The sequence below is a fragment of the Camellia sinensis genome, chromosome 3 (genome assembly GCF_055761805.1).
Source record: "Camellia sinensis isolate YWXY chromosome 3, ASM5576180v1, whole genome shotgun sequence".
Classification (NCBI taxonomy): domain Eukaryota; kingdom Viridiplantae; phylum Streptophyta; class Magnoliopsida; order Ericales; family Theaceae; genus Camellia; species Camellia sinensis.
The window spans coordinates 9978644-10004569 of record NC_138963.1 but is presented as its reverse complement, the minus strand read 5'-3'; the positions used below and the strand labels follow the sequence as shown (position 1 = coordinate 10004569).

The window sequence follows — 25926 nt, the reverse complement described above, 5'->3', positions numbered from 1 at the left end:
GAGAACGTGCACATGTAGAGAGGCAGGATTTAATAATCAACGGATAAACAAATAAACTAGGGGGGTTTGCTAATTTCATCTTGTTCTGTTGTTTTTGCAGCCCTGCATTCCAGAGATTCACTGTGAGAACATCAAAGACGATTGAGAATATTTCTAATACGGGTATATAATTATTTACTTTTTCATTTCCATTCAATAATAGTTCTTTGTTGTACACTACAGCGTTGAAGACAATGCTAATGTTGTTATTGGATAATTGTTTCAGCTGCCCAGAAGAAGCAAGAACTTGCTGATCAGATGAAAGATTTGTCGAAAAACTTTGAGGTGAGAGTGCTGGTATTGGTTACTGAGTTTTTAAGTTTGTCATTGATCATGATCTCTGTCTAAACATGTTTCTTGCTTTTGCTGCAGAAATTTAAAAATCAGTGATTCTTGGCTGTAGTTAGAACCCATGTTCTACAGATAGATTGTATAAGAGTTTTGAGCTCTCTTTTGGTTTCATCCTGCTCTGACTTCTGATGGGCGGGAGCGGTATTGTAATTTTGGGAGATATGGACATAATTTTATGTTAATGGATCAGTAGTCTGTTATTAAAGTCAATGACATTTTGGTTAGTCTTGTAGCATGTATCCTAAGAATGTGGAACCCTGGTTTGAATGAGTTGGATCATCCTGTTTCTATCCGCTTGCTTATAAACTTTTGCAATTTGTACACACATAGAGTTGAAAGTCTGCGATTAATCTATGAGTAATAACCGCTTGTAGCTAGGCTGAGCTGGCTCGAGTGAGTAGTAAGTTTAGTTTGAAAACTTTACAAGTTTTAAAATGTGTTTAATTTTGATTTTATGTATATAATTAGTTAAATCTTGAATGAGCTTTTAACAAACCAAATATTAGTTGAATTTGAGTGATTTAATTTTCTATAATCCATACATGCTTTAAGCAAAATATATCAAAAATCTTTAAAACTATTTTGTTAAAAAAAAAAATAGTACCGAAAAACACTATTTTTTGACATGATTTTGTGTAATTTTGAAATGAATTAAAAACATTTTTTGATGATTTGATGGATGAAGCAGATAGATTGAATTTGATAATTATTAGTAGTTATCATGTAAAGCAGTTAACAATATGAGTAATTTTTAAAAAACAAAAACGTTTAGAAAGCTTCAATTCATAAAACTAAAAACATCGAACAATTTAAGCAAATAAATTTTACTTGGCGATGATAACCATTATAATACAAAATCCACTAATGATGTATTATTTTGTTATTGATAACATTTAAAAACTAGAATAACTTTGCGTAGGAGAAATCCCCAACATAAGTCACTGCTTGCTGCATCCCCAAACGGCACAATTTCACATTTTAAAGCACAAAATAGCACCATTTTGGCGGAGCGGCAGCAACCCCAAATCCCCAAACTAACCAACTAATAAGAGAGTAACAAAATAAGACTCTGATAACTACCTCTGGAAATGTAAGAAATGGTGAATCTGCAAATGTACAAGCTAAGCGCATTATGGGTCTCTGTATTTAGGAAAATTGGCATTCCCCAGATAAACTTTTTGCATTTCCTCTCTCCATATCTGCAATAGTAAAGTTTCACTGGTTACTTGTTAATCTCTCAGGCTAGGTTTGTTCCAGCAGAAAACAAAATTAGAAAAGGATATGAACAACTCATGTATTCAACTTGATTCTACTTGATTCTGATTTTCAACATGTTTTATCATAGAAGTTAACAACATAGGTAAAGAGGCATGAAATCCATTCTCTAATGTATCCTGTTATCAACAATTATCAGACTACTAATGCCATGAAGTTTCAAACTGAACCTTTCAAGTAAAAAAGAACTTTACAAAAAGGAGTACAATAGCATTTAATAAACCAGACATAAAGGTTCCATAAAACTGGCACATACCATATCACGGAATTCCAGCCGTATATGTGGCACATTTGTCTTGTGAATATCATTTCCATTAGGTCCTCTCTCGTAATACTCCTTCCCAATCCAGTGGGACTAAGAACACAAAATTTAGTTGCTCAGATACAACATTTGGAAGGTCGAAAGTATCGACATAAATCATAATAATAATAAAAAGTACATAAATTCCTCAAAAGGAGAAAAATCTGAATTTCTAAAGAAAAGCCACATTACAATCAATGACATCGACATTGTCCAAAATATTTGGGGTCGACTTAAATAAGAACTGAGTTAGTAGACCAAAAAATACTGCAAAATTCAGTCTCTATCTAGCCACATATAGCTTACGGTTGCTTCTAAGTAGCAACATAGTCTACTGAATCCACCAAACTGTCTAGTCAACAGAGAACCTACCAAACAATGTAAGAACGAAGAATATTATGCCTAGAATGGATAGTGCAATCGCAAATAATCAACTTCTGGACAGTCTCTTCTTCTGCCCATCACATTCCTTATTAGGATGTAAATAAAGTCAAAAGCAAATGACTACGAGAGTTTTTTTGAGATAATCCATTAGCGGGTTCAATAGACAGGACAAAACTAGGTGACTGATTTTCAAAGTTACCTGATCTAGTTCAAACAGGCTATTTCCTTAATAATTCAGCTTAAACTAAATATTTATAACTATTTCTTGTCCACATGCTAATACAAACTTTCCTTGAATCATGCAACAGCCCTAAAAATACAGATCCTCTTTTTTTTTTCTTGTTCTTTTTTGTCATTTGTATAACTAATCACACCAGGCACCACACAATTTGTTGCTGGTACCACCCAAAAGAGAGGATTGAAGCAGATCCACCACCAGGTGAAAGTAGAGATTGGACAGAGTTTTCTGTCAGTAATTTCTTATACTTTTTTTGGATAAGATTGTGTACCTTCAGAGCATGTGAGAAACCTGATTGGTAGACTGAGTTACGGGCTATTTCACATAGGTCACATGAACTCAACTTCCAAACCTGTAAGAGAGGAGTTAATCTACTTGAACATTACCTCGTGTATCAGTAGTGCAAAGAGACGGTGAGAGGCCACTTACAGATGCAGCAATGCTGTATTCTTCCACCAAGGGCTCTTTTGTCAAGTGGATTTGTAGCGGATCATCGGTAGAAAGGGAAACATTGAGGCCCCTTAAGAAAAACATAGGTAAAGGGTTTCGATGGTAGTCCAAAAATAAGGAGTTGTTGCTCAGAGGAGACATGGCCAGACCAATCTGTTGACCAACAAATAAACATAGATAACTAGAAATGTCATACACTCAACATGCCAGAATCTAACAAAAAAAAGTCGGCTCTTTGTTATACCTGAGCCAAGTAATACAAATATTGAAGTACAGGAGATTTCCTCAAATTGATTCCGTGAGCAATATTCTGAGCCGTAAGAAATGTTGCAGCAAGGTGGTCGATATCGCCGGCCTGAACATAATAATACAAATGAGCATTTCATATAATATAATCTGACAATCATAACCAGGTTGAATGGAAATTCCAACAATACCTCCCCTGAATGTGGACGGAATTTAATAGTTGTCATGCCCTTTGACTCACGAAGCTGAGATGTAATATTAAAACTTTCAGAATTTGATGCAATGAAATATAAGGGAAAAAGCACCTAGAACTGAACAAATTTGTTAGTGACACTGGAAATGGAACAGGAAAATTTGCAAACATCCCAAACTAAAAAAAAAACGATGAATGAAGCTCCATTTCTCAAGCATTTTAAACCTTAGTTGCACGAAGCGGGAGCGAGAGCGAGAGCGTAGAATCGTAGACATTTCAAGAATCGTTAGTTATGAGCGTTTGTATATATTTTAAATAATATATAAAAATATATTGTAAGATTATATTTTTTTATGGGACTATACATGTTATAAATAAATAAGAATTATAAAAAATTATATGTTAAAATATTCTAATTATATACTTTTATTAGAATTTTTTTAATTTATTCTAAAATATTTTTATTACTTTTTTATTTATTTATTCTAAAATATTTTTGTTAAAAATTATTTGTTTTATGTTATTTTCTTAAAAAAATAGCATAATAACATTAATTCAATAAATATAATATATAAATAAATACACATAAATTTATAAAGCTAATATATAATATATAAATTAAAACAGATATATATATATAATTTATAAAGATTATATATAATATATAAATAAAAACATATATTTATAAACACAAATATATAATGTATATATAATTTATAATGGTTATATATAATATATAAATAAAAACATATATTTATAAAGACAAATATATATATATATACATTATACGTATATGATATATATATATATATATCTTTAATCTGAGAAGAGAAGATGAGAGAGAGAGAGACGTCGCGCGAAGACCAGCAAAGAGGAGAGAGAAGTCGCGATGGCCTGTGTGCGACTCGCGAAGACCAGCGAAGAGGAAAGAGAAGTCACGATGGCCTGTGTACGACTCACGAAGACCAGCGAAGAGGAAGGGAGAAGTCTGCGATGGCCTGTGTGGGTCTTGCGATGGCCAGCGATGGAGCTCCGACTGAGAAGAAGATAGATTTGTGATCAGATTTGCGTTTCTTTTGCATCAAAATCGCGATTCTTCAACGAATTTGAGTTAAAAGGCAAAATCACGCTTCTGACGAAGAATCGTGAGCAGCATGAACGATTCCTGCTACTAAGTTTTAAACATTTCTGCAAGAACCAAGAACCAAATGAAGTGCAGAGGATTATCTATCTGTGTCATGTCAAGAAACAAGTATCTATTGTTTAAAAAAAACAACAAACATAATTGGCATAGGATCGGAATAAAAAGAAAGGCAACCTAAGCAGATCTACAGCTACTACTAGACCCAGTACTTGTCAAGACATGTGGAAGAAACTTAAGTAGTGGGGAGAAGCCGTGCCCATGTTGGATGCTGAACTTCTTGGACAGTCTTGGAAATAACACTCCAAGATGTGTCTTAATTTAAAAATAAATTTTCATAATTTCTATTAATTGAACCATTTAGACTCAAATTAGAAATTTTAGGAACTGAACTGACAAAATTAGAACATGGAGGACCAAACAGACACAAAACCCATAAAATCTTCATTTTTGAGGATGGTGATGGCTATCAAAACAATAGTATTGATATGGATGAGGCAATGAGGCAAGATAATGACTACTGTTTTTCTTTGAGAGAAGAAAGCATGCAGAATCCAAATTTGATGTCTTGCTAGCATTTTGTAGAAAAGTTCTATACGGTTATTTTCAAAGGTAAGCAATTCACCTTATTTAAAGTGTAAAGATTTGCGTAACAGTAGTACACATAGTATGAGAATGCAGGATTGAATATATTAGTCCACTGAGCCGGTGTGGGCATATGTTTTGTGGGGCGTCTTTCAGGCTTGCTTTCGTCATCCACCAAATCCAACCCAACAACCTGAAATCCCAAACAGATGACAGGGACAAATATCATAGTCAGTAATGTTAAGTCCTTCAGAAAGAAAGCCAGAATACAACTTAAAATGGACACAACAGCATATGATTGCAGTTTCATAAACATTGCATGTACTCAAATATACATGTTAGGTCTAGTTTCTGTCTTCAGATTTGTCCAACACCAAGATTTTAGAACAAGGGACTAGGACCAGATTGTGATACATATCTTTCACTTTCGTAACAATAGTAAAGTAGAATTTGCTTATGCAGTATTATCTTCGTAATAACATGAATACATTGTGAACTAGAACGCCCTTTTTTGGATTACAATATGTAACAAGTTCACCCATTCAACTATAACCATGACAGGCGTATATGTCACGTATGGATCCATCCCTATATATCACACTACTTTGTACATCTAAAAAGTTGAGACTCGGGGTATTGACCAAAACCTAGCCGTCATTCTTGCTTAATATTGCTGGAAATTAATTCTACTCAGTAATGGCCAAAATAAAAGTGGTACTTCACAATTTCTATATAAAAACTATTTTCTCTATCAAAACAAAAAAAACATTAAGGCTGTTTTTATTTGGATTAAAAGATTTTACGATGTAAACTATTTTTCTATTTTGCATAAAAATATATTTTTCTTTTCAATTCCCATTGTTGGTTGACATTTGAATAATATGTTCCATAACAAAGTAAGCACTTCTCATCCTTCATCCATCATAAACTACAAACCAACCAATCAACACTTAACTAGCTGAAGACATCCTGAGTCGAGCGGCTTGGAAAAACAACTTACAGACTTCCAAAATGTAAATCAGTTTTGGGCTTTTAATGAAATTTATTTTCCCTACAAAAGTATTTTACTTACTTTTGTACAACCAAACAGCTACATGTAGGGAAAACGGTTTTCAAATATTTTACATCAAAACAAATGGAGCCTAAAAAAAAGATTTTTACTCTATTTAAATAAGGAAACATAAACAGGCATCAAAGAAAGAAGTGATACAAAAGAACTCTGATTAGTGGGGGAAAAAAAATAAAAAACTTACTCCTAAAACTTTGTTCCAGAGCACAAGTAAAAGTAAACAGCCCAACAATGATTTTTCAGTTCAACACACAATAGTAATCTTTCCAATTTGAAGATTCTTCTGGACATGCACAAAGTAAAGATTTACTGATATAATGAAAAATCTATATAAAGGAGAGAAGGCATACCTGTTTCAAGAAAACATGCAACTGAGGGTGCAAATCTGGATCAACAGTAACCTCAAACAGAGGAAGAAAGATATTATCAAGAATGTTCTGAAATGATGTCACAATTCCCATTTCCTTGTACACATTGTACAATCGCGGAAGCTGGAAAAAGAGGAAATTTGAATGCTTTTAATTTGTGAAAGCATTTCTATCTTAGAACCATTAACGTTATGAAATATAGGCATTTCCAGCCTTTGGAAAAGCAGAGCTAGAAGAGAAAAACCATGATTTTAAGATAGCACTAAAAGAACCTTTCTGTTGAGTAAACTAAACTAAAAATAACAAATTAAAATAAAACAGAAAATTCACCTATCCAGACATAAGCAACAATGACTCTGAAATCTTAAACCCATTAAGAAAAATCTAGAAAGCTTCAGAAGAACATTCAGAAGAAGTGGTGCCAAGGTTTTAAAAAGCGGCCGCAACCGTTACGTAACGCCGTTACGTAACGGTTGTGGTAGTTACCACCACCCGTTACGGCCGCTTTTGCAGTGTGATTGAAATTCACAGGTGTATCGGCCGTAGCGGCTGCTATAGTAGTCGTAATGGTGCCGTAACGGCCTGTTACGCACCGTTACGTAACGGTTTTAAATTGCTTCTTTCGAAAAAATACAAAAAAAAAAAAAAAGTTGAAAATGGGGAAAGAGAGATAGAGAGAGAAAAGGAAAGATGGAGGAACAAGAGATAGAGAGAGAGAATAGGGAAGATGGAGGAACAAGAGATAGAGAGAGAGAGAATAGGGAAGATGAAGAACATGTTATTGATTTGTTGAAATTGTAAGACCTATGCTATTCTATTCAGCTGTTATCACTCAACCATTTTGTTTGTGTGTGTCTATCTATATATTGTTTGAAAATGATAATAATAATAATAATAAGTGTGGTCATTATCTATTTGGCTTGATTAATATATATATATATATATATATATTTAGGCTTTTATTTATTCTCTTACATTTGTCATTGTTTATCTTATATATAATAGTTAGCGATTGATTTTTTGTATAATATAAAGTCATTAATTATTAAAATAAAATGTAAAAAACTCAATTTCTAGTGATTTAAAAATATGAAATATATTGGATCAAACTTAAAAATTTATAAAAATTAATCAATATTTATTTTAAAACCCAATAAATATGATCATGGAAAAAAAATGTGCGTATCGGTAAGTTTTTTTCAAATTGTGCGAAAAATAAAAAAATTCACGGTTCCGGTTACCGCAACCGTTACGCTACGGCCTTTACACCCCGCAACCGCAACCGCGTCACCACCACCGTTACGGCGACCGCAACCGCTTTTCAGAACCTTGAGTGGTGCCAATCTTCAAGTGAAAGGATCTTCCTTTAAAATCAGTGCTTCAGAACGAACCCTTGGTCCTTTCATTAATTTTTACATATGCTTCATTCCACTGGCCTACAATAGTACTACGAGCTGCACTCAAAACCCCCTCAATGAGCACATGAATTTTAGTCCAAATTGGTTTATGATTCTTGAAAATCCTATAATCACTTGGGTTAGGTTTTCTTTTGAGATACACACAAGAAACCTAGTAGCTTTTGAGAGAGAAAAAACATAAAGCACCATGAAAAGCAACCTTTCTTCTACCCCCTCCCCCCACTCACAAAAATAAAATAGAAAACCATAACTACAAATTAGAAAAGATGAATTTTAAATAACAGAATTTCTATCAAGTACCTGAATAAGCCAAACAACATTATTACTGTACAATTCATTATTCACTATCCAACTTGCCATTTGATCCCACTCACTCATCTTTCTACCATATATCGATATCCTGTATTCAGCCATCTGTAACAACAGCAACTTCAACAATTTAACACGGAAGAACCATCAGAAATAACTAATAAAATGATGAACAAACAAAAAAGACCCATAAAATAAAGTCACAAGAAGGTGAGTATATTATAACTTAAACCGGGCATGGGATAAAATTTCAAAAGTTGGGCATCAAGAAAACATCCATACTTCCGAAAGTACACTATTTAAAGATAGTTGAAAGAACATAAAAATTAATGAAAATATAAAAAGATCACCCCTCAATGCTAGTCCCCATTAAGAAGTGATGCTAGGAGAGGTGAACTGCATATGGACCTAACCTTGACATTACTTGCACAAAGTGGAAGCTTTAAAACTCAAACCCAAGTTTCCACGCTTGGCAACCCAAGCATTAACCATTGTACCACCACCCAACAGCCCACATTAAATTTACGTAAACCTCCAACGAAAATTTTCAGCCAAAGCAAGCTCTTAATTGGATTGGTGCTGTTGAAGAAGACATATCGACCTATACCACAAAGAATTCAAATACTAGATTTTTTAAGACATATAGACCTAACACAATTTACATTTCACTCTCATTTTGGTATTGATTTCCAGATCAAGCTTAGAGCATGCAGAAAACATCATTGACAAGAGAATATGAAAATGGCACAATACAAAGTAATGCCTAACCAATTTCTAGGAATAGAGGAAACCATAATTTTGAAACAAAATTATGTGCCAAATATTCGAATAACTCGTTAAATTCTCTAATTCAAGTTGTCGTAAATGAGCATCTGCATTTAATTCGAAGGGGCTGGAAATTTGTGTTAATGCATATAATAAGATAGTGGCATGTATATAATATGATAGTGGTGTTGGTGGTAGATAGTGGCATGTATAGAATACGATAGTGGTATTGGTGGTAGATAGTGGCATGTATAGAATATGATAGTAGTGTTGGTGGTAGATAGTGGCATGTATATAATATGATAGTGATAGATAGTGGCAATATATAATATGTGGCATATAATGGGTTATAATGATGTTTGTAATATCTCCTATATAAGGAGTGTCATTTGGTCTTGTAAAATAAGAAGTTTTGAATATAACAGAAATATATTCATTCTTCCTCATATTTCGGAGTTCTTCTTCCTCATATTTTCTAAGTTGGTATCAGAGCAACAAAAAACACAGCAGCCCTAAAACCGTCATAGCCATGTCGGAAGTCACGTCCGAAACCACTTCAACCCCTGCCGCTGCCATTCCGGTGAAAACGTCCAACTCTCACTCTGTCCAAATCACCACCATCCGCCTAAATGGTGATAATTTTCTCCGCTGGTCACAATCTGTCCGGATGTATATCCGTGGGCAAGGAAAGATCAGTTACATCACTGGTGACAAGAAAGCTCCTGCTGTTAATGATCCGCTGTTCGACAGTTGGGACGCTGAAAATTCCATGGTTATGACATGATTGGTCAATTCCATGGAGGAGGATATAAGCTCTAATTACATGTGCTATCCTACTGCACAAGAATTGTGGGATAATGTTAGTCAGATGTATTCTGACCTAGGAAATCAATCTCAAGTTTTCGAATTAACTTTGAAGTTGGGAGAGATTCGTCAAGGAGATGATTCCGTCACCAAATATTTCAATTCATTGAAAAGGTTGTGGCAGGATCTTGACATCTTCAACACATACGAATGGAAATCGGTTGACGACTACAACCACCACAAGAAAACTGTGGAAGACAGCCGTATTTACAAGTTTCTTGCCGGCCTCAACATTGAGTTCGATGAAGTGCGAGGAAGAATTATTGGCAGACCTCCTCTCCCATCCATTGGCAAAGTATTTGCCGAAGTCAGAAGGGAAGAGAGCCGAATGAGCGTCATGCTTAAGAAAAAAGGTACTGGTGAATCAATTGAAATTTCTGCTTTAATTAGCGATGTTGCGGCCAACAAGGCTGCAAATTACCAGCGCAGGTTTGATGATAAGCCACGGGTCTGGTGTGATTTTTGCAACAAGCCTCGCCATACACGCGAAACGTGTTGGAAGATCCATGGCAAACCTGTCAACTGGAAAAGCAGCAAACAAGGAGAGAAGAATCGTGGCTTTCCTACCGCTAATGAAGCCGATTCAGGTCCCTTCAACAAAGAGCAGATTGATCAACTCTTAAAGCTGATAAAATCCAACTCCTCATCCGGTACTCCTAGTGTTTTGTTGGCACAAACAGGTAGAAATCCTAAAGCCTTCTCTTGCCTAAACTTCTCTCCGTGGATCATAGATTCCGGTGCCTCCGATCACATGACTAGTTTTTCCCATTTATTTAGTACCTATTTCCCTTGTTCTGGTCATGACAAAATCAGAATAGCCGATGGTAGTTTTTCACCTATTGCAGGAAAAGGATTTATTAAACTAACTGAGAAAATTAATCTCAATGCTGTTCTTCACGTCCCCAACTTAGCCTGTAACCTTTTGTCTGTCAGTAAACTATCTAAGGATTCTAATTGTTGTGTTACATTTTTTGAATCCCATTGTGAATTTCAGGACCAGAACTCGGGGATGATGATTGGGCGTGCTAGGATGCTTGAAGGTCTTTACTACTTTGATGAAGTACTTGCTAGTAATAAAAAAGCTCAGAACTTTAATAGTACTAGTTCAATCTCTGTTCGAGAAAAAATAATGCTATGGCACTATAGGCTAGGACATCCTAGTTTTCTTTATCTGAAACATTTATTTTCAGAATTATTTAAAGGGATTGATTGTTCTTCTTTTCATTGTGAAAGTTGCATTTTTGCAAAATTTCATCGCTCTACTTATTTGCCAAAACCTTACCAGGCTTCCAAACCTTTTTATTTGATTCATAGTGATGTTTGGGGCCCTTCTAAAATCACTACTCTTTCTGGTAAAAGATGGTTTGCTCCATTTATTGATGACCATACCCGCTTATGTTGGATTTATTTGATGAATAAAAAATCTGACGTGAAAAATTTATTCACAAATTTTTACAATATGATTGAAAACCAATTTCAAACCAAAATTGGTATTTTACATTCTGATAATGGAACAGAATATTTCAATGAGCAGTTGGGTGAGTTTTTAGAAAATAAGGAAATTTTTCATCAATTTACATGTCGGGATACCCCTCAACAAAATGGCATTGCAGAACGAAAAAATAAACATCTACTTGAAGTAGCACGTGCTATAATGTTTTACATGCATGTTCCTAAATATTTATGGGGTGAAGCAATTTTAACAGCCTCTTATTTGATAAACAGGATGCCTACAAAGGTGTTAACATACAAAACACCTTTCGATTGCCTCAAAACTTTTTTTCCTGACACGAGGTTGTTTTCTGATTTACCCGCCAAAGTTTTTGGATGTACTGCCTATGTTCATGTTCCCAGTCAATTTCGTTCAAAACTTGACCCCCGTGCTATAAAATGTGTTTTTTTGGGTTATTCCTCAAATAAAAAGGGGTATAAGTGTTTCGATCCTCAAACCAAGAAATTTCATGTGAGTATGGATGTGTCATTTGTGGAAACAAAATCTTATTTCCCCAACACTTCTCTTCAGGGGGAGACAAGTGGAGTAGAAGACCGTTTTTGGGATATTTCTATCCCGCTCCCCAAATGTCATTTATCCTACACAAAAACCACATCCGTCTGATAATGATCACTTAGGAGAACCAAGTTCTATGGTGCCTAGTCAAGAAAATTCTTGTTTAGGGGGAGAAATACTACAAAATGATCTAAATCCTGAGCTTCAGGTTTATACTAGGAAGCGATTTCATCTGAGGAATAATGACCCGAATGTCCATCCTAATGACCCGAATGTCCACCCGAGTTCTGGCATCGAAATTTTAGATAATCCTATTCCTTCTATTTCCGACCTTGATGTTCCTATAGCAATTAGGAAAGGTGTCCGAAATTGCATTAAACATCCTATTGCAAATTACCTCTCCTATCAAAGACTGTCTAAAAACCATAGAGCTTTCACATCTAGGATTTCACACTTGTTTGTTCCAAGGAATATACAGGAAGCATTGGATGATCCGAATTGGAAATTAGCAGTCATGGAGGAGATGAATGCTTTAAGGAGAAGTGGTACTTGGGAGATAGTTGATCTACCCAAAGACAAGAAAACAGTTGGGTGTAAATGGGTGTTTACGATAAAATGTAACGCAGATGGAAGCGTTGAGAGATACAAGGCGAGACTGGTGGCTAAAGGCTTCACTCAAACTTATGGGATCGACTATCAGGAGACGTTTGCTCCTGTTGCTAAAATAAATTCCATCAGAGTACTGTTATCTCTTGTAGTAAATTCAGATTGGCCTCTACATCAACTTGACATTAAAAATGCATTTCTCAATGGTGATCTTGAAGAGGAGGTGTTCATGAGCCTACCGCCGGAATTTGAGCAGAGACTTGGAAGCGACAGAGTATGCAGATTGAACAAGTCATTATACGGACTCAAACAATCACCAAGAGCGTGGTTTGAACGCTTTGGGAAGGCAGTTATCAGTTGTGGCTTCTCGCAGAGTCAAGCAGATCACACAATATTTTATAAACATTCAAAAAACAGTAAAATTGCAATTTTGATTGTTTATGTTGATGACATCATTTTAACTGGTAATGATGAAGCAGAGTTAGCAGCCCTCAAAGAGAAACTCGCAAAAGAATTTCACATTAAGGATCTGGGAGCCCTCAAGTATTTCCTCGGAATGGAATTTGCAAGATCCAAGGAAGGTATATTCGTTAATCAGAGAAAATATGTTCTTGATCTCCTTGGAGAAACAGGTATGCTTGGTTGTAAGATGGTGGAGACTCCGATCGAGCCTAACTTGAAGTTACAAGCTGCTAAGGCTGAAGAAGTCAAAGAGAGGGAACAATATCAGCGAATTGTCGGGAAATTGATTTACTTGTCTCATACGCGGCCTGATATTGCCTTTGCAGTCAGCATGGTAAGTCAGTTCATGCACTCACCAGGGGCAGAGCACTTTGAGGCTGTTTATAAGATCTTAAGATATTTGAAAGAAACTCCAGGGAGAGGCTTACTGTTCAAGAAACATGGACATCTTCAAGTTGAAGTATACACAGATGCAGACTGGGCAGGAAGTGTTACAGACAGGAGATCAACATCCGGATACTGCTCCTTTGTAGGTGGGAACCTAGTTACATGGCGGAGTAAAAAACAGAATGTGGTAGCTAGAAGTAGTGCAGAAGCAGAGTTCAGAGCTGTTGCCCATAGAATCTGTGAAGTAATGTGGATTAAAAGAATTCTTGAAGAATTAAAGCTTTCTCACCCGACACCTATGAAGGTCTATTGTGACAACAAAGCAGCTATATATATAGCTCCTAATCCAGTTCTACATGATCGCACAAAACATATAGAAGTGGATAAACATTTCATCAAGGAGAAAATCAATGCTGGCATAATCTGTATGACCTACCTTCCAACAGGTGAACAATTAGCTGATGTGCTAACGAAGGGACTACACAAGAAGCAATTTGATAAGCTGACTAGCAAGCTGGCTATGGAAGATATCTTCAAACCAGCGTGAGGGGGAGTGCTGGAAATTTGTGTTAATGCATATAATAAGATAGTGGCATGTATATAATATGATAGTGGTGTTGGTGGTAGATAGTGGCATGTATAGAATATGATAGTGGTGTTGGTAGTAGATAGTGGCATGTATAGAATATGATAGTGGTGTTGGTGGTAGATAGTGGCATGTATATAATATGATAGTGGTAGATAGTGGTAATATATAATATGTGGCATATAATGGGTTATAATGATGTTTGTAATATCTCCTATATAAGGAGTGTCATTTGGTCTTGTAAAATAAGAAGTTTTGAATATAACAGAAATATATTCCGTCTTCCTCATATTTTCGGAGTTGTTCTTCCTCATATTTTCTAAGTGAAATTTGTAGAAATTTAATGTATAAAGAGAAATAAAGAATTGTATTATTGATTCATGTATTGATATCTATTACAATGATTCATGATTCCTATATATAGAAGAGGGTGAGTGTGTAGTAGGTAAGGAGTAGGTGAAGTGGAGGTGGTAGTGGTGTAGTGGGTTAGGTTTAGTGGAGTAGGTGAGGTGGTAGTGGTGTAGTGGGTTAGGTTTAGTGGAGTAGGTTTAAGTGGGTGAAGTAGGTGGAGAGTAGGTGGATTTTAACAGCCCCCCGCAAACTCAAGGGGGATAGGAACTAACCAACTTGAGTTTGGAGAGAGTAACAAAACAAGAAAATACATAAAAATAAAAGAGGATAGGTGACACTGTATGGTCGTGTCAGACCATTGGTGAAGACACTGGATGATGGTGTCATAACGTTGTAGAGGACACTGTATGGGGGTGTCATAACCATGTAGAGGACACTGTATGGTGGTGTCATAACAGTGTAGAGGACACTGGATGGCGGTGTCAAGACAGTTTATGGGGTCATGTCGGACCGTTGTAGCAGACAATGTTGTGATAGTTGTTGTGACAGTTTACAGAGTCTTGCTGGACCCTTGTAGAAACTAACCGGAATCAATGTCGGGACAGTTTACAGAGTCTTGTCGGACCCTTGTAGAAACTAACCGGAATCAATGTCGGGACAGTTTACAGAGTCTTGTCGGACCCATAAAGGAGCTAACCGGAATCAATGTCGGGACAGTTTACAGAGTCTTGTCGGACCCATGAAGGAGCTAACCGGAATCAATGTCGGGACAGTTTACAGAGTCTTGTCGGACCCTTAAAAAGTCGCACCCTCAAAAGGTGTGCCCAATATTTCAAAAGGCGTGCCATCAAAAGGCGTGCCCAATCCATAAAAAGACGTGCCATCAAAAGTTGCGCCCTCAAAAGGCGCGCCCACTTCATCAAAAGTCGTGCCCGACAGAAAGCGTCGAGCCATCAAAAGGTGAGCCGGAGACGCGGCAAGGCACGTGAGCGACAGAGCGGCGTGTCGGCCGCGTCGTCAGTGTCAATATAAACCAATGCAGAGGCGGAGGAAACCAAACCAGACTGAAACCTCTGAACTTGTTATTCTGAAACAATCTGTAAATACTCTGTATCCAACCCTTCTCGGAAACACTCAGCAACCCAAAAAACATGGCCTCTTCTTCCCGTTCAGCTACCCAGAATATGGCCTCTTCATCCCGTGGTCTACTCACTCTCTTTCCCGACCTCAATGAGTCAACAAGAGAGAGAACTGGTGCGGTGGCCAGTGAACCTCAACCAAACACCTCTGTGTTTGCTCCGTTGAACTTTCCGATGCGGTCGGTGGAGCAAAAAATGGCGGTGCAAACTGATATTGAGGCCAATCAGTATACTCTGAAGTCATGTGTGGAAACCATGACTGCGGTCACAAACTTGTCGCACCGGCTGCAGAGCAGGACAAATGAGGTGCAACAGTTAAACTCCCAGCTGGCTCTGCTCCAACGCATGTATAAGGATGCGCGAGCAGAGATAAGTGTGCTAAAGGCAGAAAACAAGGAGCTGAAGCGGAAGGCCACTGTTATGTTCCGATTTGGAGGGCCGCCATATGCTGTAGTGGAGGAGCAGGGAGGAGGCAACTTGCTTGGTGGTCTAGGAAGCATGGAGGCTGGGCAGTCACGGGACAATCAAGAGAAAAGCAAGAAGAAGAGACCCGCAGTAGAGTAGAGAAGAAAAATCCCACTGTGGGTGCGGTTGTTTTGTTTTTTGTTTGTTTGTTTGTTTTTTTTTTTTTTTTTTTTTTTTTTTTTTTTTTTTTTTTGGATGTAAAATGGTGATCGGGGTGAGTCCCGATATGAATAAAGCAAGTGTGTTTGGCAAACTCGAATGGTAGGTGTGGTAATGCAGAAAAATTAACTGGAATGAAATTTTTTTTTTTTGTTTTTTTTTTTTTTTGATATTGGTATCATGGAGTGGGCGGTGGTACAAAAATATTGTGTAGAAAAAGAGGGAGATGGTGAAAAATTATTGTTTAGACAGAGAGAAGGCATGTGAGGTGTAAAGTGGAGGACAAAATAAAAGAAAAAAAGGTGAGAAATGTGATGATTTCTGTCCCTTCGCACAAAAACAGTACCACTAAAAGATGTTGTGGCTGCAAAGCCTGAAAAACTCAATGCATCAGTGGTTGATGGCGGAGACAATTGGAGTGTGGGACAGAGACAGCTTCTGTGCTTGGGGAGAGTCATGCTAAAACACAGCAAGATTCTGTTTATGGACGAAGCAACGGCTTCTGTCGACTCCCAGACCGATGTTGTCATTCAGAAAACCATTCGCGAGGACTTTGTGTCGTTTACAATAATCAGCATAGCTCACAGAATACCCACAGTTATGGACTGTGACAAAGTGATGGTTATGGATGCTGGATGGGCAAGGGAATATGAAGCCCCATCTCAGTTGCTCGAGAGGCCTTCGTTATTAGCCCAGCAATACTCAGATTACTATGCATTTAGAGGCCATGAGGTGTACCAAACACCATTCAAGGAGGGGAAGAAAAGAGGGTCTGAGAAGCTTGATCAGAAGCAGGTTGTCCATAGGAAGTCCATTGATGCATTTGGACAGAGGACTTCACAGTATAGAGGTGTCACAAGGCATAGATGGACCGGTAGATATGAAGCCCATCTATGGGACAACAGTTGTAAGAAAGTTGGAAGAGGCAGGAAAGTGAAGGTATGTGTACAAAATTCCAGCGGGCAGCGGAGGCAAGGTTGCCGGCCGGCTGCCCGCCGGTGAGAAAACAAAATACGGGCCTAAATCTTATGGCTCTGATACCATGTAGAAATTTAATGTATAAAGAGAAATAAAGAATTGTATTATTGATTCATGTATTGATATCTATTACAATGATTCATGATTCCTATATATAGAAGAGGGTGAGTGTGTAGTAGGTAAGGAGTAGGTGAAGTGGAGGTGGTAGTGGTGTAGTGGGTTAGGTTTAGTGGAGTAGGTGAGGTGGTAGTGGTGTAGTGGGTTAGGTTTAGTGGAGTAGGTTTAAGTGGGTGAAGTAGGTGGAGAGTAGGTGGATTTTAACAAAATTCATAACCCTCATGCACAAACCCTTCAAAGAACGAAAAAAATTAAAAAACTCAAAGAAACATGAAAAGGGAAAGAAAACAATTTTAAAAATTAAAATAAAATAACAGGATAGGTGAATTGCTGCAATGATGTGAATCAAGTTATGTATATTCAGCGTTCATCCCCACTATCTGAGCAAACAACAGAGACAAAAGCAGAAAGCAAATTTTCATAAAATCTAAGACAATCTGGTAGTGAATATATCCATTAAAAAAAACAACAAGAATACACCTGATATTTACTTGCATCAAGATCTGAAAAAACTTGCTGTGTCAGCTCAGCCAGGAAACGACCTGTTGTACATAATTAAACTATATATAAAAAATTAATAATAGCATATGAGAAGAACAAAGTTCTAAGACCAACCAAAAGAAATATATTATTAACATTGACATGAAAAGTGACCATTCTGACAAAGTGTTGGCCATCAACACGGCTCTTCCATAGCAGTGTCTCTGCTGCATAGTGCCATAGAATTCATTGCGACATAGTATAATCAATTGCCACACAGCACAATTGCTATCATATTTGTCAGTAGTTCTTCAACCACAACTTATTATTAACATAGAACTGTTTCAAACTACTCAAGCTTATATATTGGATTTCAAAATGAAGATAACTAAGATGCAAGGCAGTTACTGGAAGTCCAGGGAATAAAACATATATAGCATGAAATAAATCATTTCTAAAGCTTTAACTTCAGCATCTCACCCTATGACTGAGGAAACAAACAGTACATACCCTGGATAAGGTTATCTTGCTTAAGGAAAATCTCCCTTAGCCTACTTTGACCACAGGGATTATACTTTAAGTTGAATTTGTCGAAACGATGAAAGGTACTCTTGTCAGCATGAACATCTAAAAGGTCGACATTCAGGTCATACCTGTTTAGATACATATGAATAAAAATTATTACAAGCATCTCATGACCAGTCAAACTGAAAAAAAAAAAAAAATGGAGATAATAATCACAGAGTGGAGGATGATATTCATATCTTCGGTTGAAAATTTCTATAGGAGTACTTCATTACCCAGTTAAATCCAAACTCTCGAAAACCTCTTTCAATGTCAAATATGTCCCATCTCGAAATATAACAACCTGAAGACAAGCAGAAGAAGGCTTCAGATTTTTTTTTTTTTTGATAAATAGAAGAAAGCTTCAGATTTAAAAGTGAAATTGCTAATCACATCATCTTCACTAAAGAAATTTTTATCATTAGTTAAGCAAGCAAAGATTTGTTTACATTTGATAAGTGTCAAGTACAACAATTCCTATGTGTCTAGAAACCCAACTTAGAAAACATAACTAGTCCAAAGTTCACTGCTCAAAACTTATAATCAGAACAAGCAGGGAAAAAGTGCATTGGGAAGCGTAAGCAGACAGATCCAAGCCATTACCTCATCTGGCTCCTTCCTCAACTTTGACTTTATAAACCTCAAAAGATGTTTCTGGTTCATGCAAGCTGAGTGATGAACATGTGTGTCAACTTTCCTGACATTATAAAAGTCACGATGCGGTGCACTTTTCTGAGCTAGGAACTCCCTATCCGCATTAAGCATCAAATGAAGATTGAATTTCTGAATGGATGTCCAGATAAGCATTTATTATACATCATACCAGTATTTCTCAACATAATAAACTTAGCCCTCGTTTGAGAACAGGCTAATTTAGTAGCTTTTTGGCTATTTGGCTAAAATATGAGCTAAAAAAAACTAGTATGTTTGGGATGACTTTTTGGCTTTTTACGAAAAGACGTGCAAAAAGTAGAGAGAAAAGAGAATCTTTGACTTTTTGGTATGAGTTGTTGGCTTTTTGGCTTTTTTAGTAACTTTTTGACTTTTTGGCTAAATGGGAGGGTTCCCAAACGAGGCCTTAGCATACATTTAATTAAAGAAATAAAAGGAAAGAAAGAATGAATAGATCTACTTGTTCCAAAAGACCCAGCCGATGATGACATAATGTTCGGATGTTCCCAGCTGCTATTACTTTAAGAATGTGATGCAGGTCGGTGAAAAAGGTTGTTGCATCAGCAACAGGAAAAAGCTTCTCTTTTGCTGTGAAAGAGACGAAAAGAATTGGAGAACAGACAAAGAATCTAAGTCAAACAGAGCTGAACTAATCAAATTGAACAATAAGGATCAAGTAATCAAAATTTTTGGCCGCTTACAATCTTTATTTGCATAAACGTGAACTACTCCATCTTCCATCTCAAAATAATGCTGCACGACAACTCAATATGTCATTGGCCAGAAAACTAACATTGGAAACAAGCCTCTGTAAACTGTGGTCCAGAATTCAAGAAAACAATAACAACAAAAAATTAAAAGTATAAACTCACATTGGATTTTCCCTGAGAGGTGTAATCAAATGGATTTGGATTAGGCTTCGGCGTGCTCGGATCTGATATAACTTCTTTCTCCCATGGAGCAATAACTTCCCTAAATACGTAACTTCGTCGCAGTTCAAGGCAAGCTTGCAGATTCCTATAGACATCCGCTTCCTCAAGTGATGGCTGTGCCTCTAATAATAATTAGAGGGAGAAAAAATCAAAATAATAAAAACATTGGCCATGAGATCAAACTCCATCCAATACAATGCCCTAAAGTTTTGTTCTTAAAATCATTGTCATCGATAACTATTTTTCAAAGGGGTGGCCCTAAAGAAGGTACTTGCTAGTATCAAGAATATTCTGAGGGATTTCCTCTAGAAAGGTGTTGACCATGATACCATTGGTGCTAAAGTGGCATGGGTTGCTATGTGTTGTCCCCTTAAGAAAGGAGGATTGGGTTTCAAAGACCTTTGCGACTGGAATAAAAACATCTGTGGTTCTTAATCTGTGACAAGAAGAGCTCTTCTTAGGGTGAAATGGCAGTCCTTTAACTTATTAAAAAGTTATTCCATTCAGAATGTTAAGATACCTAGTGATTGCTACTGGGCTTAGAGGAAATTAAGGAGGCTGCGAGAATGTGTGAGGCCTTACATAAAGCACCGCATGGGTAACGGTAATAGAACTTTTGTTGCGGTTTGATTGGGCTTGGCAGGGAGGCAAAAGTGTTCGCCATCATCTGCAAGGGTTGTTGGCAATGGTTGTGCACAAATTCTATGGAACTGATTGAGCTAAAACGTGAGACGCAATTTGTTGTGGCTCCCCCAGCTGGTAGAGATGATATGGTGTTGTGGACTCTTGACAGTCATGGCTACTATTTACCATTAACCACGAAATAGACTCTATAAGTTGTGTCTTCTGCAGGTCTAATGTGGAGAACCATGAGCACTTTTCTTTGATTTCCCTTTTACTTGGAGCATTTGGGACCAACTTTGCTGTAAGTGCAGTGTGCAATGGCCTTGTTCGCGTTGGGATGGTATGATCAGCTGGGAAACTATAAATTGTATATAGGCAAAATGTTGGGAAAGGTGTTATGCCAATGTCTACTTGCAGCGACAGTGTACACTGTGTGGAAGAAGAGGAACTATACACTTTACAAGAACCTTTACTAGGATGCCAAAACAGTCATGGAGGAGATCATGAGGAATGCTCAATATCGCCTCTGCTTGTTGAAAGGTATTCCCCATACCCAATCAAATATGTGGATTCAACGAGAATTGAAACTCCTAACCTCTATTTTTATAAATGCTTAGACCTAGTTGTCCCTTTTTTTTTTTTCTTTTTTTTTTTTTTTTTTTTTTTTTTTTTTTTTTTTTTTTTTTTTTGGTTGTTGTTGTTGTTGTTGTTGTTGTTGTTGTTGTTGTTGTGTGTGTGTGTGTGTGTTTTAGTTGGAACTCTTCTTGTAGTTAACCTATTGTTGAGATGGCTCCCATCTCTCCTAGATGGCCTCCATCCTTGCTTTTATATATTCTCTTTTTCAAAAATATTAGTTTTTATATAATTTTATGGTTTATGGGATATGGACCCACATATCTTGCTACGAAAACAATAATGTCCTCCTAATTAGATGATGTAATCATGTCCTTCTATAAGAACCATTGTACAACATGTACCAAGCCCAATTTATTTTATACAAGATTGTTAAACATCATTTTTTTATAATTTTAAATCTCACAATTCTTGATTCAATTAGATTCATGGTTCTTAAAATTAGGGGCATGTGATTCACGATGCAATTCTCAATTTGATAATAACGATGTACACTATTTATTATGTGTGTCCCCAATGTGTTGTGTCCGACATGTTTTGAAAATTATCCTGTCAACATTTCCTTGTCATGTCGTGTCTATGTCGGAGGAGCTGCTTGTGTGTAACATACTAACGATATAGAAAACCTTCTTAGATATTAAGTTCAACATCTTTTTCTTCTTTTAGAAACCAAAAAGTTTTTCCTTGTCCTTCAGAATTAAAGAATTGCACTCAAAATCTAGAACCTTGTCACCAAAAAGCAGCATTAGAAGCTATTTTGGTCCATTTATAGTTTTTTTTACCTCTCTAGACCCTTCTCTTAGGGAAAAAAGAAAATAAAATTAGAAATATCCCAATAAGGATCAAATGAAAGCATTCAAACATATTCATGCATTTATAAGCTTATAGATCTCAAGCTCACTTTTTTATTCTAGAAGCAAAGAAAACTGCCCACTTCAACAGATTTATTACTTTTTGTTCTCCTTAACGAAATAGCAAAATGCACCAATTTTCAGCAAAAAATATGAGGAAGTGACTGGTTCCAGACTAATGCAGAAAGGATGTGATTAGCAATTCCTCAAGATATAATATAACCTAGTTCAACAACACAACAAGTTCGAAGATTTTCTCCTCCCACCTACCATTTCTTCATTAAATATTCTGTAAAAAAAATTAATAAATATTTGGAACACATCAAACACAAAACCCTCAAAAGTTAAAGAGTATTAAGAGAATGAGTGCACAGAAGAATGACATACACCAATGGGAGAAAACAAAAGCATATACCATTAGGGCTAAGGTTAAGTCGAACAAAAATTTCATGCTCTGGCTCCTTCCTAAGAATATCAGCTGCCACGGGGTCAGGCTGAACACCATGCAGATCACCAGATACACTATGTGTACGGATCATACTTGATGCGGCTATAGCAATTTGCTCTCCATTCGCATTATTGTTGTTTGGTACATCCTGGAACATGCTATTACACCCTGCACCCTGCTCATTGTAAGGTGTTCAACTACAATTCAGGACAAATTGAAGTCTTTGGAGATCACACAATAACAAATGCAGTAAAAAATGAAAAATGGTAGGAGCAATCAGGACTTCAGAAAGCAATAATATCGTGCAATTGATGCAACAACACCATGTCAATTGAAGCATCAATGGCCTGGGAGGAGAGAGAGTTTACTCAAACTACTTACAGCATTTCCGTTAGTATGAGTATACGTATTTAGTTTAGCATTGTCAGTCATATTATCTTCATCATCTGATTCTTCCACACTTTCAAAAGCACTAGCACTGGCAACCGGAGACTTGGGAGAAGTTGGTTTAAGTAGATGCCCAGTTCTTTTGGTTGAACCCACATGGCCAGCAGGTTTTCCTAAAACAGAAGATTGCCATTGTTAAGGTGAAAAAGCAATCTGACTGCCAAAAAAAAAATGTAAATGCAAAATCCACAGAGACATAGCAAGTTGAATACCAGATATTCATTGCAAGCAAACTACTCTAGAGTTGCTACATAAAAAGACCAATCAAACAAAGGGTTCCCATTGCAAGCAAGTTGTGGCCCTTTCTATTACCAATAAAAGTATTTGTCAAAGTTTTCATTTTTATGAATACCCAATTTCCCATATTAGAAAATCAAAAATCACAGCCCGACTTTTGTTTATAAGTTTCATTGCTTCTGCATCCTAACTCCTCATCAATCCTATCAAGCACCCTTGTCCGAAAAGGTTTAGAAGGGACAACTTAACTGTATTGTACTCATGTCTGCTACTTTTCAACAGCATTATCCCTGATTTTAAACAAAGTTTCAACATCACAGCTAGCAATGTTGTATCAATAGAGATCAAAGAGAATAATGGTTATAACTATTGTTTCCAAACGCCAAAAATGAACATGCACTCAATTGAATTATATCCAACTAAGCCTGATCCTAACTTCACATATACAGAACATTCATGATCCAACGATCACATAAACCAGACACTTGTCAGCCCACTTACATACTACACATTTTCAATTTATTTTATTTTATTTTATTTCCACAACACATAAAATGGAACATTTATAAGAATTCAATTCAGCATAACATTGAATTATAGAAATGCTCAATCAGAGCTATATCATTAGTAATTTCAATTCAATTATCTGAATGAAACATGTTTCACTGCACATTTTCCTCATAGGCTACTAAGAATATAAATTCAGAACAGTTTCATCACTCCATTCAGAAATCTGATATACACATACCTTCAGGAAGCGTCTGCAGCCTCGGCAACCCGACCTCAACGCCATCGACAACATAACCGGAAATCGCCACAACGTCCGGCATCGATGCCGATACACGGCGGTAATAGCCATTCCCCTTTCTCCGGCCGCCGTGGCTTCGCCGCTTCTCGACGTACTTCTTGAAATGCTCCGGCGAGTCGTCACGGCCGAGCTCTTCCTCGCCGTCCTCTCTTTCTCTCTCCACCGCCTTCGCGAACTCCAGCAACTGAGTTAGGGTTTTGCGGTGCATGTAATAGGCCGATACCGCCACGAACGAAGCTCCGACTAAAGCCGCCATCGCCAGATGAATAGCGCACGCATCCATGGCCTTCTCGTTCTCTCTCTCTCTATTTATATATATATATATATATATACATACACATATGTATGTAGCTCAATACATATAACAGTGAATTGATAGACACAGAGAGAGTAGAGAAGACAGTGAGCGAGGACTGTTTTTATTCAGAAGCGGTGTGCCTTTGCGCGCTTATCTATAGGATAGAGAAGAGGGGAATAAATACGTGGGTTCCCAAGAGAGGGGAATAAATACGTGGGTGTTTTGGGAAGGAAGTTTTTAATATGTTTTTTTAGTTGAAAGGTATTATTAGAAAAAAAAAAATTATATTTAAAAAAATAATTAAATTTTTTTATAATTGAATGTGATGTTTGTAAGAAAAAAAAATAAAATAATTATGAAATTAAATATGATATTTTATTTGAATGTATTTTTTTTAATTTTACAAAAAAAAATTATTTTTTTGTGAAAAAAATTATAAAAAACCAAAGCTGAAACTTCCCAAACACCATCAATTCGACTGTTACGTTTTATGTTGCTTACCTAATCATATATTATATTTTTTTTTTAATATTTTTTAATAATTTAAGTTTCGTTGGGAAGTATTATTTTTCAATTTAAAAATTAAAAAGTTATTAAAAAATTAAAAATTATAAAAATTATATAAAAAAATCAAAAAAAATTTACATATATTTTTATAAAAAATTATCTTAAACATACTAAATTTTTTATCTTATATTTTAATTAAAAAATAAAAAAATTATTAAAATAATTTATTCTTAAATAAAATCTTAATATAAAATTATGAATCTTACTCTTAAACACCCAATAATTACTCTAAAGGGGAATGAGGACACTTGTGTTTTGTGGCTAAGGATTGTTTTGGCAACCCAGTTAAAAATTAGTTTTTAGGCTAAGTTTGGCATCCTCCAAAAAATTCAAAAAGTCAAAAAGTCACTATCCTATTTAAGTCACATCATCTTATTTAAGTCACATCACCTCTCTAACACATCATTTCAAACCCAACCCAAATCCAACCCATATTTCATAAAAAGTCAAAAAGTGCACTTATTTAGTCTTCCCAAACTTGACCTTAGTTTTTAGTTTTTAATTTATTTTGAGTCACATTACTTTATATTTTTTATTTATAAAAAGACAAAATAATTAAAAAAAAGTCAAAAAATTAACTTTTAACTAATTTTTCAAAACACCTCTCACTCTCGCTCTACTTTTTGAGGGTGCTAGTGGAGGTGGAAGAAATTGGAAACGTTAGGCATTAGTTTTTTTAGTTGGCTTTTTTGTATTAGAACTTCTTTAGCCTCGTTTGGTTTGATTTTTTTAATTTTTTGATTTTTTTTGAGAAAAAATGTAATGATTATAATTTTGATGTGATATTTTACCTTATTAACTTATGTAGCTACTTTTATCTTCTTGTACTTTTTTCACCAAAAATCTAAAACCAAACGAAACTTAATAATGCTGATATATCCATATCATCGCCGCTTTTCATATTTTTTTATTATGGTAATAAATTTATTCATTTTTTTCATTCTCAAGCATTTATTCTTATTTTATTTTAATCTCTTATTTTTTCAATTATAATAATTGAATGTTGTTCATACTTTAATTTATATTTTAGGGAAGACCCAACGCTAGTGTAAAAATGACTCATGACCCGTGGGTGGCCCAAAATCCGCCCGCGGCATAGGGTAGGCCCAGA

The 25926-nt window shown here is 36.1% G+C and overlaps 1 protein-coding gene across 5 annotated transcripts; it reads right to left on the bottom strand.

The window, feature by feature from the left end:
- Nucleotides 1-1198: 1198 nt before the first annotated feature.
- Nucleotides 1199-24477, bottom strand: LOC114269944 (AMP deaminase). Of its 5 annotated transcripts, none has more exons than XM_082919034.1 (19): nt 23891-24477; nt 22840-23018; nt 22426-22633; nt 19843-20024; nt 19672-19723; nt 19431-19558; nt 18902-19081; nt 18535-18602; nt 18245-18387; nt 17735-17796; nt 8359-8487; nt 6623-6763; nt 5244-5396; nt 3476-3529; nt 3283-3393; nt 3018-3191; nt 2860-2940; nt 1922-2020; nt 1199-1589 (listed from the first exon to the last, which is right to left on the bottom strand). In XM_082919034.1, exons 1-19 carry the CDS (start codon nt 24231-24233, stop codon nt 1521-1523), a joined length of 2556 nt encoding a protein of 851 aa, XP_082775160.1. In that variant the 5' UTR covers nt 24234-24477; the 3' UTR covers nt 1199-1520. The 5 variants fall into 5 exon arrangements, with proteins under 5 accessions (XP_082775160.1, XP_082775161.1, XP_082775163.1 ...); XM_082919035.1 differs by having other exon boundaries at nt 8359-8472; XM_082919037.1 differs by lacking the exon at nt 2860-2940 and having other exon boundaries at nt 8359-8472.
- Between the last annotated feature and the right edge of the window lie 1449 nt (nt 24478-25926).

Bases quoted from the DNA above. Each gene is read 5' to 3' on its own strand.
- LOC114269944 (XM_082919034.1), bottom strand. From the start codon at position 24,233: ATGGATGCGTGCGCTATTCATCTGGCGATGGCGGCTTTAGTCGGAGCT. The intron at 20,025-22,425 runs GTATATGCTTTT...AATTATTATTAG, and splicing joins ACTTAACCTTAGCCCTAATG to AGGCACAGCCATCACTTGAG. The intron at 19,082-19,430 runs GTAGATCTATTC...ACATCCATTCAG, and splicing joins GGCTGGGTCTTTTGGAACAA to AAATTCAATCTTCATTTGAT.